Raw genomic sequence first — 16,978 nt, forward strand, 5'->3', positions numbered from 1 at the left:
TCTCAGTGCAGCCTGGGGGTGGCTGGGAGTAGAGGCAGGCATCTCAGGCTGGGAGCCAGGCAACCTCTGCCACTCATCAGCAGAGCTAGCTGGCCACAGTTTACTCCTCTGCCTTATCCATTAAATAGACGGACTGCTGCCAGCCTTTTCTACGCTGCCGAGTCGTCAAATAGTGCGGGGAGCGTAAACTACTAAACAGTTCGATGTCTCCTGCAGAGCTCACAGAGACCACGATTCACCATAGGTGCTCAGCGTGTTTCAACGGGAAAAGCCCTCTGAGAAAGAAATGGGCAGCCCTAGCTTACGTGTAAAGAGCCCGGGCCCCCATCGAGGAGAGGCTGGGTGAACATGTGGTCGTGACTCCCGGGGCCTTTCAAGGTCAAGTCTGGGCACTGGGCTAGAAGGCAGCCAAGCCCCTCTCTGGCCCTGCCCTTTTGTAACTCCGTGAAATGTACGAATGGGACAAACAGAGCTGCCTTTGTTTTCTGCTGGGATACCAGGTCAGGTCAGGGGTCCAATAAAGCACCACCAAAAAGCTTTAGGGAAGAGAACATGTGGTTCCAGAGCTTCCCCACGGAGGTGAGGCTGGGCAGGGCCCCGGCTTACTGGCGTTCTGTCCCGACAGCTTCAGCTCCAGCTCCTGCACCTGCTTCACCAGCAGAGAGATGTGCTGAAGCATGTCCTTGTTCTGCAGCAGGAGCTGGTGCACGCGAGCCTGGGCCTCCAGCCGCGCCGCAGCCTCAGCAGCCAGCTGGTCCTTCAGCAAGTGAACCTGCAGGGGAGGAGGAGGCAGAGGAGACAGCGAGAAGACAGGACAGAGAGAAGGGAGGCACGTGAATGCAAACGCGAGTCACTGGTGGACGGCCAGGACCAGAGACACCTTCCAGGTTCAATTCAAGACAAAGAAGCCCTGCCCCGGGTAAAATGGGCACCCGGGCTTGCAATTCAGAGGAGAAGCCAAAAGAAGCTGCTCGCTGGCTCTCTCTCTGTCCTGAGTGAGGGCCATGATGTGTCACTCGTGTACGACTCAGAGCCCCACACCACGAGCAAAAGGTAGGAAAGAGTTGGGCCCCAGACCCTGCCCCCTGCTCCATCCCTGTCGGAACTCCTTTGACAGCTAACGTATTACTGCTGTGTTGAGGCAGGTACGTTTTTCTTATCTTGTCTTTTAAAAAACGAAACCAAAAACTGATATACTGACCCACTAGCTGAGAACAGTGTCACAGTAAACCCTCTGCAATCTTCCCTTTTCCCTTCCTCGCATCCAAATACCGTGAGAAATAGGAAGCCCTACACATGCCCTTTCTAAGTCAGTGAAATGGCTGTCATGGTCTGTGTTTCCACATCTGTGGGTGGGTGTCAGCTTCCTTCCCTGACCTTCCGTTCCCTTTTTATTTCTCAGGGCACCCGGGAGCATGCTTCATACCTGGCAAATGTCAAACGTTTGCTGACTGACTCATAACAGGGCCTCATCCAGCAACCCCGGCAGGGCTGAGGTAAACAGCTTTACAGAGACGCCCTCTATGAGAAGAGGGGGACCCTCATCACCTCTCGCCTTCTCATGGTAGAGCACCTGGCAATGGCATACCCCGAATGCTCAGGGCCCAGTAGGGTCTGCTCTTCGTGTGCAATCTGGGTGTGGGGATACAATTCAGCGGGGGGAGAGGTGGGGTGATTCTGTCAGGACCCTGGTTTGAAGAAACTGAGTCACGAGACGATGACAATATTTACACATACGTGATTTTTCTGCTAAGAAGTGGATAAAGGGGTCTCTAGGAGGGTTTCTGAAGGTCCCTGAACAAGCACAGCTGATGAATTTGGTGGCCTGGACCAAGGCGTGTGGGAAAGAGCATTTTCTTGAACCGAAAACATGGTGTGGATAAAGACACAGAGTCAGGGTGAGCAGGGTGGGAGAGCTGCAACCAGGAGCGGAGGAGAGAGAAGGAAGGAACTGGAAAAGCCAATTCTCTGGCTCAGACAACAAATGCTCTGGATTTCTGAAGCGTAATCCGCTCCAAAGAGATTCACGTTCTATCAGGGAGTAAAAGACCATGTCCGCCCCACCGTCTGGCCAAGCCTGACTCAGGGTCCTGCCAGCCCTCCCAGCAGCCAGCACTCGGAGACCATACTCTTGCATGCAGCGGCTGCTTCTCCCGCTGCCCGGATTTAAGGACCTGATCCTGCAGTTGGCTCTGCCTCTAAGTGGGGCCACTAATGAGATTAGTTGCCACTTTCCATTAGTGGCTCCCAAGATGAGGCCGATCTTTCCCTCGGGGGTGGGGGGGAGGATGCCTAAGGAATCTAAAGTAAATCTGTTCTCCACCGGGTGCTGCTAAGGACAGAACTGATACTTTGGTCCAGAAATCAGCCTCATCTGTTGCCTCAGATAATCTAAAGAGAGATCTAGAGAAGGGTGAGAACAGAGAAGAGAGTGGCAATAATATTTCAATCTGGATATCAGATGGTGGATGGCTATTAAGCCTCTATCTTCCCTGGAAACTGAGGCATGGAGGTAGTTCACCCGAGAGTGCCCCAGATCCTGTTGCTTCTGAGAAACAGGACAGTTGCTGTGGGAAACCCACCCCCAGAAGGGCCCCCAGAGGAAAGGCCAACCTTAACCTTCTACCTGCAAGTAATGTAACTTATTCCAACTAAGAGTATCATTGAAAGGAATGTACCGAGCAGACAGAATTGCTAATTATCCATTTTCTATTTTCTTTGGAACAAAAACAGAAACATTAGGCATAAATGTGGAACAAAACTTTCAATGCATGTAAACAGAAAACGTGGAGAATCCTGCCTACCACTAACTGGCATCTCTGGAGGGTTCCCTGCACACACATGCTACAGACTCAGGTGCCTGAACCCCACATCTGAACATCCCAACGGAAGCTGGAACACTTGAGTCTGTTGGTTACTCCCTATGCAACTGCAGGTAATTCACTTCTACTTGGACCTCCCTTTCTCCATCTTTCAACTGAGAGGGTTGGCTAGAGGCTCGGACAGTCTGTGATTTCACATCCAGGCGTATGGAGTGGCCAGTACCAGGGGCCATTCACTAAAGGCTCACTGAAGAACATCTCTAGATTTCCACTGGGAAGTCAGAGAATTAGGACTGGGAACAAAAGAGGAATTCCCTCCTGCAGAAGCCAGGGGAAAAACAAATTGGAAGTTTCTTTTGCAGGTAACCATTCTAGTGGTGGAGGTACCATCAGTACATAAAAGACGACCCTTGCATCAAAAGCTTTCATCCCAAATCCACTGGCACTCAGCACCATGAAAAATGCAGTGTTTGAGTCCTCCTCGTGCCAGATTAAATAAGAATTTTAGTTTTGCAAACGTAGTTATAACATTTCGGGCATTTTCAAACCCTGGGAATGAGAACGCACACGCTGCCGCCGCCGCCTAAACCCGGCGCTGACGAGCCCTTCCGCTCCTGCAGCCATCAAAAGTGGCAGCAGGCATACGGCTCCGACCTGTCGCTGCAGCGGTCTGCACATCACAGGAGAACCCAGACCAGGCCAAGCTGGGACAAAACAGCCAAGACTTCCTTTAAATGTGAGGCAATTTAATAGTCCCTGTGTTTTGCATATGTGGGCCTGGCCCCGAAGCACCAAAATGAGGCAGCATTATTTTCAGCCTTGGCTCGGGCAGTCAGCTACAGCTGTGTGCTCACTTTCTCCATGGCGCAACAGGAGCAGGTAACACCGCCTCTTCCCTACCAGGCGGGACTTATTTGTACTCAGCACACTCTTAAAGCATCGGACACCTTTTGCAAAGGTAGGCCATATCAATTTCTGGAAAGGTAGGAGTTAGCTTGGCCTTTCCAGAGCTGTGTGGTCTTTGGCAAGGACTTATTCTGGTCACGATCTAAGTCCGCGGGAGGGCCACGCCTGGAGGGCGGTGTCCAGTTCTGCATTCCTGCCACAGCACTACAAGCGTAAGTTCGACCCTGTGCCCTCCAGCTGGGGTGCCACTTCCCAAAACTCAGATACCCACCCTCAACCCACCCAGCAACACCAGACCACTGCCCACTGGCTCTCCAGCCTACTTGCCTGGACTCCAGCTCCTCCGCGAGAAGTGCGGGCAGGCCCAGGCTGAAGTTAGGGAGCGGCAGGCACATGGAAATGGCAGTGAGGAGAACCAGAGCGATTTGCCCACACACACACCGGACACACAAGCGGAGGCAGGCAGCGCTGTCTCAGCATGCACAAGGCAGGGGACCTGGGCAGTGCACCCAGGGCGCTGGGGACTGGGGGAAGCCACGAGGCCAGATGCTAAAACTAGGGCCTCGGCGGGGTGTGGAGGGGTTTTAGCGCTGTTCCTCTAACTACGGCATACACAGTTGCGAAGCACAGGTAACCAACCACTTGTCTCAGAACAAGTGCAAGTGGCACAGGTAGAGGAGAAATCTTTACATAGCAACACTGAGCTGCGGTATAACATTTTCCCCACGAGCTAGGCCAGGAATTGGCAAACTGTGAAGGAGCCTGGCCTACTTAACTTATGTTGCCAGTCAGCCACAGTGCCTGGATCAATTCTGGAGCTGTGTGGGCCCAGCCCGTGGCCATGCGGGCGCCAGCTACATCCCAGCTTTGGTTCAAGGCTTGGCTATACTCTCGTTCGCACCCTTGAACTTCTGGTCCATCTAAAAGCAGGAAGCTAGTGCAGCCAGGCAAGCCTCATGCTGGGTTCGGGAAAGTGGTCCAAAGGGCTTGGGGTTCACTATTTACACACTGATATCTAATCTAGAAATGCTTAAGAGGCAGCTGAGCGACACCTTCGCCTGGGTACCTTTAAGGCCAGGACAGGCCCTTTCTAGGTCAGCTCTGAACCAATTTAGGGAGAGGCTGGGAGAGATCTTGAGGTCTCAGGCCAAATCAGAATGCTGTGAAGGAGATCTAAGCCTAGCCCCATTGATAACAGTAGAACCAGACTGGCCTGTGAGAATAAATGGGGGAGAGGGGCATAAATCATGCAACAAGGGACCCCAAGAGTGCACCTGTTTGCAAGAAACTATCTTTATCCTTAGCTCTTCTCGGGAGCCACACAGGAGGACTTGGATGCCCCCAGAGCAAAGGAAAATATGTTCCCACTGAAGGGCTGAGATCACAGTATTACCCATTGGAATTCTGAGGACTGCTGGTAGTTTAACGAAGAAAGAAACCTTGCAGTTTGACGGCAGTAGAGTCTGACAGAACAAGTAAAAGTTGACCTCATACTGGACACTGTGCAGAGAAACCACGTATGCCAGATTTGATATGTTTTAAATGCATGAAAGATGTCAAGAAGACCTATCTATTAGTCCACCTATGTATCTTATATCGTTTATACCCAAAGATATGGATACTAATAAAAAGCCCTTGGATCAAATGCTACAAAGAGAGTGGGAGAGGAACACGCAGAGAAGCCTGTCGCTGAAGGCTGGTTTAGGACTGAATTGGTCCGGAGGACAGGGGAGCTGAAAGCCAGTTGAGAGGTTACAATAATACGGCTGCTTCATTCCCGGGCAGCAAAGGAACGGGCAAACTGAAGAGACTGCTTATGAGGAAGGTAGAGAAGGGCAGAGGAGTCTGCTCCAGAAGCTCTCTGAAGACCTCAAGGTGCTGTCTGACCTGAAGATTTTAGAAGTCTATGACCCTACCCCAAGTCATTTCATCCATGTGGGATACTGATGCACTCTGGTGGCCTTTCAATCATGTCACTGCCTGAACTGAGACTCAACCAGGACACCACCAACTATAATCAACAGACTCCAAGTGCAGGAGAGGCTGAGGGTGTCCAGCCTGTGGAAGTGGCTGGAACTGAGAGAGGCTCATCAAGTGAACTGCAACTGGAACCATGCTCTTCCCCTCTCCTAGCTTCACTGTCTTCAAGGACAGAGGCAATTAAAATAGGGCCAGGGCAGTGATGCCTGCTTGAGACAGATGCTTGATTCTGGGCCAGAGAACCGCTCTTAGGCTTTCATCCTGACTGTGGGAGACTTACAGGTCTTGTGGCTTCGCTGAGTACGTTAACTGCCTCAACACTCTTCTTGTGCAGACTGTACATGTGCAAATAGTTTCTCTTTAGTATTAAGCAGTGAGTTCACATTCAAATGCCTCTCCGGTAATATTCACCATGAATACGCATCAAGCCCATTCTTAGATAAATAATAATTACTTGGCAATGGATATGCTGAAGGAGAAAAGTATCATGGCTGGAGGATGGATTTATATTTAACGGGAAACTCTGGAAATGACATGAGTTGCTGAACGGCCCCGTGCTGCAGCACGCCGGCTTTCTGCTCCTGTCAGCCGTCACACCTGGGAGGAGGGGATTCTCGGGACAGCCACTCCGTTAGTAACTAGAGGAGATGAACTGTGTTATCTGACAAAAGGCGATGATTTTTCCCCCAAATATAAGACGCCATTAATGACATTCCTCCTCTTTGTTGCTGTTTTGGGAACACCTGCGAATCCTCCTAGAATTAGCACACATCCTTTTGGGTTCATGGTCTGGATTTTTAAAAAGGTTCAAATCCCTTGGAAGCAGCACCCTACTGATTTTACTCTCTTGAAACCTGGCTGCAAAAGGCACCCATGAGGCTGGGCCTCAGGCCCAGGTCAGGGTGAGACTGTTACAAAGAAGGTCTTCTCAAGACCCAAGTCATTGCATCGTTCTGGGTAGGCTGCTGGATGCTTCCTCAAGGGGTATGTGCTGGAAAGGACGGCTCCGCCTGGGTGGTTCACTCCACCCAAGGGTCATGAGACGAGTAAGGAGAAGAAACGATGAGGATCAATAAGAGCTCCCTAGAGAAGTCTTCGTGTTCTCATTCAAGAACGCAGAAGGCCAGCCTGGTTGACCAGACATAGAATGTCGATGCATAGAGCTGCCTTTCCCGATCTCTCACTAACTCTCCAAAGCCTGAAGACCCCACCTTCCTCCTCACTGTCTGCATCTACCCACCCAGGTCCTCACCCTGTCTGACTCCTACCACAGAATTCAGCCTGTAAACGGTACAAATGATTGTGTCTTCACTCTTCCCCGATGGCCCATAGAGAAGATGAAGCTCGGACTCACTAGTTCCAAGGAAGATGTGGACTCTACCATGCCCTGCACAGAAAGCAAGCGAGAGGCATCCCTGCTAAAAGCAGCAGGGAAATCAGCTCACCCCTCCTTTCTAAGGCAGCAGCAGCGCAACACGTCTTCAGGGCTCACACAGCACTTGGCTCCTGAAATCTAAGCCAAGTCTTCTCATTATGGCTCAAATACTACGCCTACGTTCCTGTCAGTTAAATCCCAATATAATGAACTCCAGGCCAGTATGGTATCAAATTCTGCTTGGAGAAATCTTTAAAAAAAAAAAAAAAATCCTTCCTGGAATGCGTAGATGACTAACAGAGGCATGGAAATCCCTATGGACGAGGTTTCCAGGGTGGTGGCTTCTGCAAGGGTGTTTGGGACAAATTCACACTTTAAACTCTTTTAAGAGTGGTATCACAAAGTCACATCTGTCCTGACTCCAGAGGCGTCCCTTCCCACCCCAAACACCAGCAAATGAAGGTAGGAAAGGAAGGGTGAAATTATGTGCATCTTATTCCTTAGTAAGTTCAAATCATTATCCAACAACATCCAGCCAAGCCAGCCAAGCCCAGCTCAGAGCGGGGGTACACGGGAAGCCAAAACACTTCTTCCCATTTCTACCGCGTCCCCCATCTCTCCCCTCCCTGCCGCCCCCACTGCTCAACAAGCAACGACCCAACAGCGGGAGCCATCCCTCACAGCTCGCTAGGTTGTAAACCTGCCCTGTGCCCCTCGCTAAGGAAGGCGCGTCAAGCCCATGAGAGTGGAGCCTGCGAAGTAGGGAGGAGGCTGAGGAGAACCTGGGCCACAGCCACTTGTGTCTGTTGCTGCTGCTGCTGGAGGAGCTGCTGGAGGAGCTGCATCTGGTGCTGGGTGGACAGCGGCGTGCCCGCGCCCAAGCCCGGGGGCTTCGAGGAAGAAGAGGGAAGAAGCATCCTGGGCGAGGCTGTCAGCATGGGCTCCTGGGGGCGGGCTGAGACCTGGTGGAGAAGAGGAGACACGGCGTGACCCTGGGCAGGCGCCACCTGTAGGAGCCTCACTCTACCTTTAGCGTGTAGGAGGGTGGGGTGAAATGGCCCACTTTTAACCAAGAGCTGGAAATGCTACGTCTTTTTTTTTTTTTTTTTTTTTTGGCTGCACTGGGTCTTCATTGCCGTGCGTGGGCTTTCTCTAGTTGCGGGACTACGCTTCATTGTGCGGGCTTCTCATTGCAGTGGCCTCCCTTCCAGAGCACGGGCTCTAGGCACGTGGGCTTCAGTAGTTGTGGCACGTGGGCTCAGTAGTTGTGGCACACAGACTCAGAAGTTGTGGCTCTCAGGCTCTAGAGCGCAGGCTTACTGTTGTGGCGCACGGGCTTAGCTGCTCCGCGGCATGTGGGATCCTCCCGGACGAGGGCTGGAACCTGCGTCCCCTGCATTGGCAGGCGGATTCCTAATCACTGTGCCACCCGGGAAGCCACAATGCTACGTCTTCAGTGGAAATGTGGATAGACTCCCACAGAGGAGATGATGATCTGATGGCCTGGGCTGGGACCACAGAGTCAGAAAACCCTATCTGGACACCTGAGTTACTAATGCCATGTGATGGGAGACCAGGCAGCTGAGATCATCCTATCACTTGCCCATAGCTTCCAACTATACCATGTTGTTGAGTCACTTGAGGTTCTGGACTTAGAGGGATCTGTCTCTATGAAAGATAGCTACCTACCACCCCACTACGGGGCGGCTTCTACCTTTACTTTGTTGTGTTCTTAGGGCTCCCTCTTCCAGGCTCTGCAGGGTTCTCCTGGGCTGGCCACAGGTGAGGGAGGCGCTCCAGCCCAGCACGGCCTCCTCTCACAGTGAGAGCCACCAGGGAAGCAAGTCGGGACACAGATAGTGGTCTGGAGAGATCCTCTCTCTGAAAGGGGAAAGCAGTTTCTATTCCCTTCCCTCCTGTCTCCCTCCTGGTAGTTGGACACTTTCATTAAGATGGTTTCTGTGAGCCAGAGAATTCAAGCACAGGGTTGAATTTGATTTCTGGCAGCTCTGCTGCTGGTCCTTTTTCAGATGTGCAAGAGGAAGCACCCAGTGACAGAGGGCTTTTGCCACTTGCAGAGTACAAACTGGGCACCAAAGAAGATATCAGGCAGACAATCTGGAACAGGATTGCCCTTCAAACGAGACAGGTTTCTCCTTCTGATGAACTAGCCCAACGACTTCCACTTGAGAAAAGGCATTGCATGGTGAGGAAAGAGAGGCACTCCTGATACAGGCAACTGGCAGGGAATCTACAGGAAGGGGAATTTGTCAGTATTTTCCTCCTGTTGGCAGGGGTGAGGGGGGTGCGGGGGGGTTGTTTTGTCTTCGGGTTGGAGGTTCTTAGTTTCTTAACCTGGATCCTATCAGGAACTCCTTGAGGGCGGCCATCATCTCACCCATAAGATACGAGGTTGAAATTGATGCCTGAGGTGGTCTGGCAGTTTCTAACCTCCAAGAGGCCAATCTCCAGCCTCCCCAGGAGCATCAAAGGCACACAACCCCTAGCTGCAGGCAGAGGCAGCCCTAACTCACTCTGCTCCTTCAGCTGAGCCCCCGGGGATCATGTCACATTGTGCAAGGATTAGCCATGCACAGGTATTGTGCAGCGACAAGGTGCCATTCAAGGTGGGGCCTCCACTGGGAAGAAGGGGACCCAGTGCTGATGGGACCCTGGAGGGTGGCACGCATCGGGAATGAGCTCTGTGGCATCCTGACACGCAGCAGCGTCTAGCATCAACGCACGGGGACTGAATCTCTAGAAGTCAGGCCCCTCTGAAAGGAAGTAAAACGTGCTCTGGAACCACCACGGTGCTGGGGAGCGCCTCACCCTAAAGGTGACCCAGCAGGCGCTAAGAGGTGACCGACAGTGGCTGAGGCTGTGACACAAACTGCTCTGGGAGGTGGTGTGCGTGCAGACCACCTGGGTGGGCCACCTCCGGCTTACCTTGGAGTCTGTATGGGAGCCTCCTTCCGTCCCTACCGCGTCAAGGTCAGTCACACCTCGGCTGAACTCCAGGGCCTCATTCCCTGGAAGCGGGGCCTCAACGGCATCGATGTCCGTCTCCTCTGCAGTGGCCGTGGAGGCCCTCTCGGCTCCGGTGAGCTGGCGGCCTACAGGGACAACAGAGAGGGTAGGGAAGGGGTACAGTCACACTAAGGACAACGTCCTACTTGCCCAACACTTTAGTTTTCAGTTGTGTCACACCTAGGGACGCCACTGGCTTTGTAATGTTTTCACATATCTTTTCACTCAAGTCTGTTAAATTTCCAATCCAGTAAGATGTTCTCATTTTAATATCCTTTTAAAGTCCAGAAACAAAGACACCATTTCTTCAAGTCTGCACATGACTGCTTGGCCATGCTCCTAACGGGCTGTCAGATAAGGGGTAAATCACCTCACTCCCTGGGCCCCAGTTCCTTCAACTGTATAGTGGAGGCTGAGTTAGGTGCGTGGGAGGGTTGCAGGCCTGAAAAATAAGGACAAGGAGATCCGAGGCCCCATCCCACACAGTACGTCAGTCTCCCATCCTCAGAGCCTGCCTCTGACCGTCCCTCAGGAGCAAAAGCTAGGGAAGGGCCCTGGAGAAGGCGGCAGTGGCAGAGGAGAGACAGGTGGCTGGTTTTCATGCCTTGTCTTGTCTATTTCCCACTTGCCCCTTCCTACCGAAGACAGTGACCATGTCTTTGATCACACGCTCAGCACGTGTATGAAATTCCTACTGTTTCTTATTTTTCTTCATTCCCTGTTCCTCTCTCTTTCCTGGGCTCTACAAAAACACCTGGCAATTCTCAGGCATTTCCCAGGAAACATTTTTTTTTCTCTAGATTTGGGATTAGGTTCATCACTACTGTCTTCAAATAAAACTTCTTAAAAGGCTTCAGAGACCAAGCACCAATTGTAAAACTGCACAGGCTAATGTAAGTAGCAAGTATGAAGAGTTGATTCCCTAACCCTAAGGCCGACCCAGGGAGCCAGGCTTTGGTCATCTGAGGGCCCGCCTTGTAGAACAAATAGTCCTAACAAGTCTTCTCATGCAAACCCATACGAGTCATCGGGGGAAGCAAGGCGGTATTTAGAAAGCCAATGGTGTGCTTGGTTTTCCTCCTGGCTGCTCTGGGAGCTGGGAGACGGACTGCTAAGGGTTGCAGTGGCATGTAACAGAAAGGAGGGCCCTGGACCATGGCCTGGCAGGGCAGCTCTTCTGCTCCTTTGTAAAGCAGCCGGCAGGAACATAGGGAGTGGGCTACTTCCTACCATCTCCTGCACCCAGAAGTGACCTTCCTGATGATGAAGAGGTTGATCCTGTGAGAGGGAGGCCGATGGATAACTCGTGACTATTTCTTAGTAGGTGGATGGTGTTGGGAACTGAGCCTCTGAGTCTCCTTGCCCGCAGAGGAGTGAGCAGGGTGAACTGGGCCTGCGTTTGAGGAGAGATCTCCATCAGTCATCAGGAGGGACTGGCTCCTACAGCACCGGGCATCCATCTGTCAGTGCACTTAATTAGCTCATGATAGCAACTGTGCCCTTCTGGTCTTGAGACCAAGGGTGTATTTCATTCATGGCTCCCGAGGATCTGGCACAGAGAAGGTGTTCAGTAGACACTAACAAAGGCAACAGTGTCACGACAGGGTAGCAGAACAGGGAAGTGGGCTATAAGAGGAGGCTGCCCCTCACCCCTGGAGATCCTAATGACGAAAACTAAGCAGCCCTCCAGAGGGTCTGGAGATGCCCAGCCCAGGAGCCCAGAAGGGATTGGAAAATCTCTTAGGTTCTAGCTCTGCTTCTGGGGGAGTCATTAAAAAACAAACTTCTCAGCCATTTTCTTTGTACTAGTGGAGTTCCCAAACCAAGCCTGACGTACATGAAGTCACCAACTATGGGGCTGCTTTTTGAGAGACTTCCTGCCACTCAGTGGGCTCTTTGAGGATCACATTTGGAGTCTTATAGATTTAGTACAGCTAACGGGTAGAGAGTACAAGCATACCTATTTTACTGCACTTTACAGATATTTCATTTTTACAAATTGAAGGTTTGTGGCAAACCTGCATTGAGCAAGTCTACTGGCACCATTTTCCCAACAGCATTTGCTTACTGTGTGTCTGTGTCACATCTTGGTAATTCTCACAATATTTCAAACTTTCTCATTATCTGTTATTAGGTGCTATCCATTATTTGTTATGATGATATCTGATCAGTGATCTTTGCTTATAATTATTTGGGGGCACCATAAACTGTACTCATATAAGACAGTGAACTTAATGTGCTCTGACTGCTTCACTTGCTAGCCACTCCCCCCCCCCCCCCCCCGCCCATCTCTCTTCCTTTTCTTGGGCCTCCCTATTCTCTAAGACACAACAATATGGAAATTAGGCCAATTAATAACCTTACACTGGCCTCAAGTGTTCAAGTGAAAGGAAGAGTCACATGTCTCTCGTCTTAAATCAAAAGCTAGATATGATTAAGCTTAGTGAGGAAGGCGTGTTGAAAGCCAAAATAGGTCAAAAGCAAGGCCTCTTGCAACAGTTAGCCAAGTTGTGAATGCCTAACCCAGAGCAAGGCCCTAACTCTCTTAAATTCTATGAAGGCTAAGAGAAGGTAGGAAGCTACAGAAGAAGAGTTTGAAGCTAGCAGAGGTTGGTTCATGAGGTTTAAGGAAAGAAGCCATAACCATAAGGCAAAAGTGCAAGGTGAAGCTGCAAGTGCTGAGGTAGAAGCTGTGGCAAGTTACCCAGAAGATCTAGATAAGATCATTAATGAAGGTGTCTACACTAAACAACAGATTTTCCATGTAGAGGAAACAGCCTCATATTGGGAAGATGCTGTCATTCAGGACTTTCATAGCTAGAGAGGAGAAGTCAATGACTGGCTTCAAAGCTTTGAAGGACAGGCTGACGCTCTTTAGGAGCTAATACAGCCAGTGACTTCAACTTGAAGTTGAAGCCAATGTTTATTTACCACTCCGAAAATCCTAGGGCCCTTAAGAATTACGCTAAATCTACTCTGCCTGTGCCCTACACATGGAACAACAAAGCCTGGATGACAGCACATCTGTCGACAACATGGTTTACTGAATATTTTAAGACCACTGTTGAGACCTACTGCTCAGAGAAAAAGATTCTTTTCAAATTATTACTGCTCATTGGCAATGCACCTGGTCACCCAAGAGCTCTGATGGAGAGGTACAATGAGATTAATGTTGTTTTCACGCCTGCTAGCACAGCATCCGTTCTGCAGCCCATGGATCAAGGAGTAATTTCAACTTTCAAGTCTTATTATTTAGGAAATACATTTCATAAGGCTACAGCTGCCATAAATAGCAATTCTCCTGATGGATCTGGGCAAAATAACTTGAAGATCTTCTGGAAAAGATGCACCATTCTAGACACCATTAAGAACATCCGTGATCCATGGGAAGAGGCCAAAATGTCAACATGAACAGGATTTTGGAAGAAGTTGATCCCAACCTTCACGGATGACTCTGAGGGGTTCAAGACTTCAGTGGAGGAAATAACTGCAGATGTGGTGCAAACAGCAAGAGAACTAGCATTAGAAGGGGAGCCTGAAGATGTGACTGAATTGCTGCAATGTCATGATAAAACTTGAACAGATGAGGAACTGCTTCGTATGGATAAGCAAAGAAAGTGGTTTCGTGAGATGGAATCTACTTCTGGCAACGATGTGTAAAGACTGTTGAAATGCCAATAAAGGATCTAGAATATTACATAAACTTAGTTGATAAAGCAGTGGCAGGGTTTGAGAGGATTGACTCCAATATTGAAAGAAGTTTTACTGTGGGTAAAATGCTATAAAACAGCATTGCCTGCTACAGAGAAATTGTTTGTGAAAGGAGCGTCAACCAATGTGGCCAACTTCACTGATGCCTTATTTTAAGAAACTGTCCCAGCCCGCCCCACCCCGCACCTTAGCACCCACCACCCTAATCAGTCAGCACCCATCAACACTGAGGCAAAACCCTCCACTAGCAAAAAGATTACGGTTTGCTCAGATGATAGTATTTGTTAGCAATGAAGTATTTTAAAAGTATGTACAGTTTTTTACATATAATACTATTGTACACTTAATAGACTACAGTATAGTGTAAAGATAACTTTTATGTGCGTTGGGAAACCAAAAACTTTGTGCTACTCGCTTTATTGCAATATTCATTTTATTGCTGTGGTCTGAAACTGAACTCGCGATATCTCCTAGGTATGCCTGTATAGTAACAGATCTGTTAGAACCGGGGGGGTAAAGCTGGGGTAGAGAGAAAGAACAAGCTAGATGGAGGGATATTATTATTGTGTGTGTGTCTGTCAGTGTATCAGATAACACAACATCTCGAAAAGGGACCCACAGCAAACGGTCTTCTGCAGGTCCTATCAGACAAGGGACAAAATCTGGTATTTGCAATGTTCCTGATATCGACAAGCCCAAGGGACAAGAAATGATACGAAAATCTTCTGGTAAAACCAGGAAACTTACAGGATCGGGCACTATGGATTTCAAATTGTAATAGGGACAGGTAAGACTGAACTTGGGGTAGGGGATGGTGCTTTTTAAACTGTTTATTTAAACTATACTGGATACACTGAATAGTCTCTAGACATATGCTGATTTCATTCATCTACTCAGTAAGTATTTGTTAAGAACCCTGTATACAAAAGAAGTCCACTGGGCATAAAGATGAATAAGCAAAATCTGTGCTTTCAATGCTTCCCCAGCCCGATGGAAGAAACAGACGTAAACCACAGATGCAGCATGAGGCTGTATCACCTATGAGGGAGCTATCCAGGGTACAGGACAACAGAAGAGGAACATCTAAGTCAGGCGGGTGTTAGAGAAGGCCGTGCAGAGGGGAAACACCTCCTGAGGAAGGAGTACCAGCTAAGGCAGGTGAAGAAGCAGGCAGAGGGGAGGGGAGGCCATGGAAGGCACTCTAGGCAGAAGGCAAGGCAGGGGCAAAGACACAGAGGTACAGAAGTCCACAGCATGGTTGGAGACACTGCAAATGACTCTGCGGGAGGGACCTGACCAGGAAGAGTCAGGATCTGATCTTGAAGGAAGGCAAGCAGGTGAAGTAATACCGAAAGATTTTCATGTTTTCAAATTTCACCTAGGGATGATGTGGAGGATAGATCTATAAGGGACACGATAGAAAGCAATACTCTAGGGGAGAAAGATGAGGGCTTAAGCTAAAGAGGTGGCATAAGACAGAACAGAGGGGACAAATCTGAAATACCTTCAGGGGTGCAGAAATCACTGGACTTGGTAACCAACTGTCTGCGGGCGGGGAAGGGGGAGGGAAAGAGGGAGAGAGGAGGAGATGGGGAGGGAGAGAGAGAGGAATACATGTAGAATGAGTTTTAAAACTCTGATTTAGGTGACTGAGTAGAGACTGGCATCCTTTAGGGAAAATGTTGGAGAAGGAGGATTGTGGGTAAGAGAATGAAATTGGGAGAGTCTGTAGCAGCTAACTGGAGATAGCCACTATCCGTAAGTGGAGAGTTCAAGAAAAAGGTCTGGGCTGGAGTTAAAACCATGGGCAGTCAAAAAAGAGCAAAGGGACCGATCCCAGGAGAAAATCCCCACACCTGAGGGGTAGGTGGAAAGCAGCTAGCGGAGAAAAAAGGAAAGAGTGCGGGGTGACGGTGGGGGGCCCCAGAAGCTGGGGAAGGGGAGCGCTTCATTCCCAGTGGTGCACACTGCAGACAAAGGCTGGTTCAATTTGCCGACTAGGTGGCCCTTCAGTGACCTGGACTGGTCGTTTCAGGAAGGACTGGCAGGCAGCAGACACCAGATCACTGGAGGTTGAAGGGCTAATGGCGAGGGTGGGGTAGACAATGAGTATAAATGTGTCTCGCAAGAAGCTTGACTATGGAGAGGAAAGAGATAGGCTGGGGGAGATGCAGGGACAAGGAAGGTTTGAGTTTTGTTTTTTTTTTATGATGGAAAAGACTTGACCTTATCTATTTGCAGTGGGGGGGGGGGGGAAGTCAGCACAGTAGAAGATTCAGGTGATGATTTAGGAGAGAGCTGATGGCTCAGGGTTTAGGAAGAGGCGAGATGAGGGGAAAAGCAGAGGCAGTGAATAGGTTAATCTCAGACAGGAGAAGAACATGGTCCACCAAGACGGAAACTGGGGATGAGGGAAAGGCAGAAGGACTGCTGAATGGCAAAGGAGCCTGGGGCCAAGTCTGGGGACCACAGATGTGTAATGGACCAGCGTCACAGGGCAAAATGGACAGGTACTGTTGGATGAATGTAGAACTTTTTACATGTCAATTATACCTCAAAATAAAATGGTTAAAATAAAAAGGATTATCAGCTCAGTCCAAAAGTACTTGAAATGGCCACTTTCTGCCTCAAAATTGCAACAGCAATAGCTTAAACTCAAATAGTGCTTACTGTGTTCCAGGCACTAGTTTAAGGGATTTACATGTCTTAACTCATTTATCCTTAGAACCACCCTGAGAGTTAAGCACTATTATTATCCCCATTTGACAGATAAAGAAACTGAGGCACAGAGCTGGTAAGGCTGGAGCTGGGGCTCAAAGCCTGCCAGTCTGGCTCCAGGCTTGGTGCTTTTAACCATGGCACCACCTCGTCTCCCAACAGGCTCACTGCTTCCACCTGTAGTCTCAGCCACCCTGCTTTATCTTCTTCATTGCATCGACATCCCCTAAAATGGTCTTGTTTGTCATCTGTTTGATCCCCCACCCCAACTTTCAGTGTGAGCTCCTCGCCAGCGGAAACCTTGTCTTGTTCACAGTATCCCCAGAATCGAGCCTGGCATATGCGGAAACTCGATAAACATATGCTGAATGAAGGAAGGGAACTGAAACTCAGGAGAACCAAAGGATCAGGCAGTGGCGGCCTGATGAGATGGAAGAGC

At 49.8% G+C, this 16,978-nt stretch overlaps 1 protein-coding gene across 6 annotated transcripts in view; it reads right to left on the minus strand.

Annotated features, from left to right (window-relative positions):
* The window catches only part of C1H1orf226 (chromosome 1 C1orf226 homolog), a 308,224-nt gene that overhangs the window by 19,612 nt on the left and 271,634 nt on the right, over positions 1-16,978 (minus strand). For 5 of the 6 annotated variants that reach the window (XR_012331950.1, XR_012331949.1, XM_073805108.1 and 2 more), the window contains exons 7-9: positions 10,030-10,196; positions 7,866-8,045; positions 607-772 (exon numbers count right to left, since the gene is read on the minus strand). Coding sequence is in view for 4 of the 6 variants with exons in the window: in XM_073805108.1 (XP_073661209.1) it covers positions 607-772; positions 7,866-8,045; positions 10,030-10,196 (513 nt within the window). In the remaining 2 variants the exon portion in view is untranslated. Of the gene's footprint in view, positions 1-606; positions 773-1,201; positions 4,001-7,865; positions 8,046-10,029; positions 10,197-16,978 lie in introns of those variants that run through there. The other variant, XM_033855893.2, reaches the window with a different exon arrangement.

This window comes from Tursiops truncatus, chromosome 1 (genome assembly GCF_011762595.2).
Source record: "Tursiops truncatus isolate mTurTru1 chromosome 1, mTurTru1.mat.Y, whole genome shotgun sequence".
NCBI lineage: Eukaryota > Metazoa > Chordata > Mammalia > Artiodactyla > Delphinidae > Tursiops > Tursiops truncatus.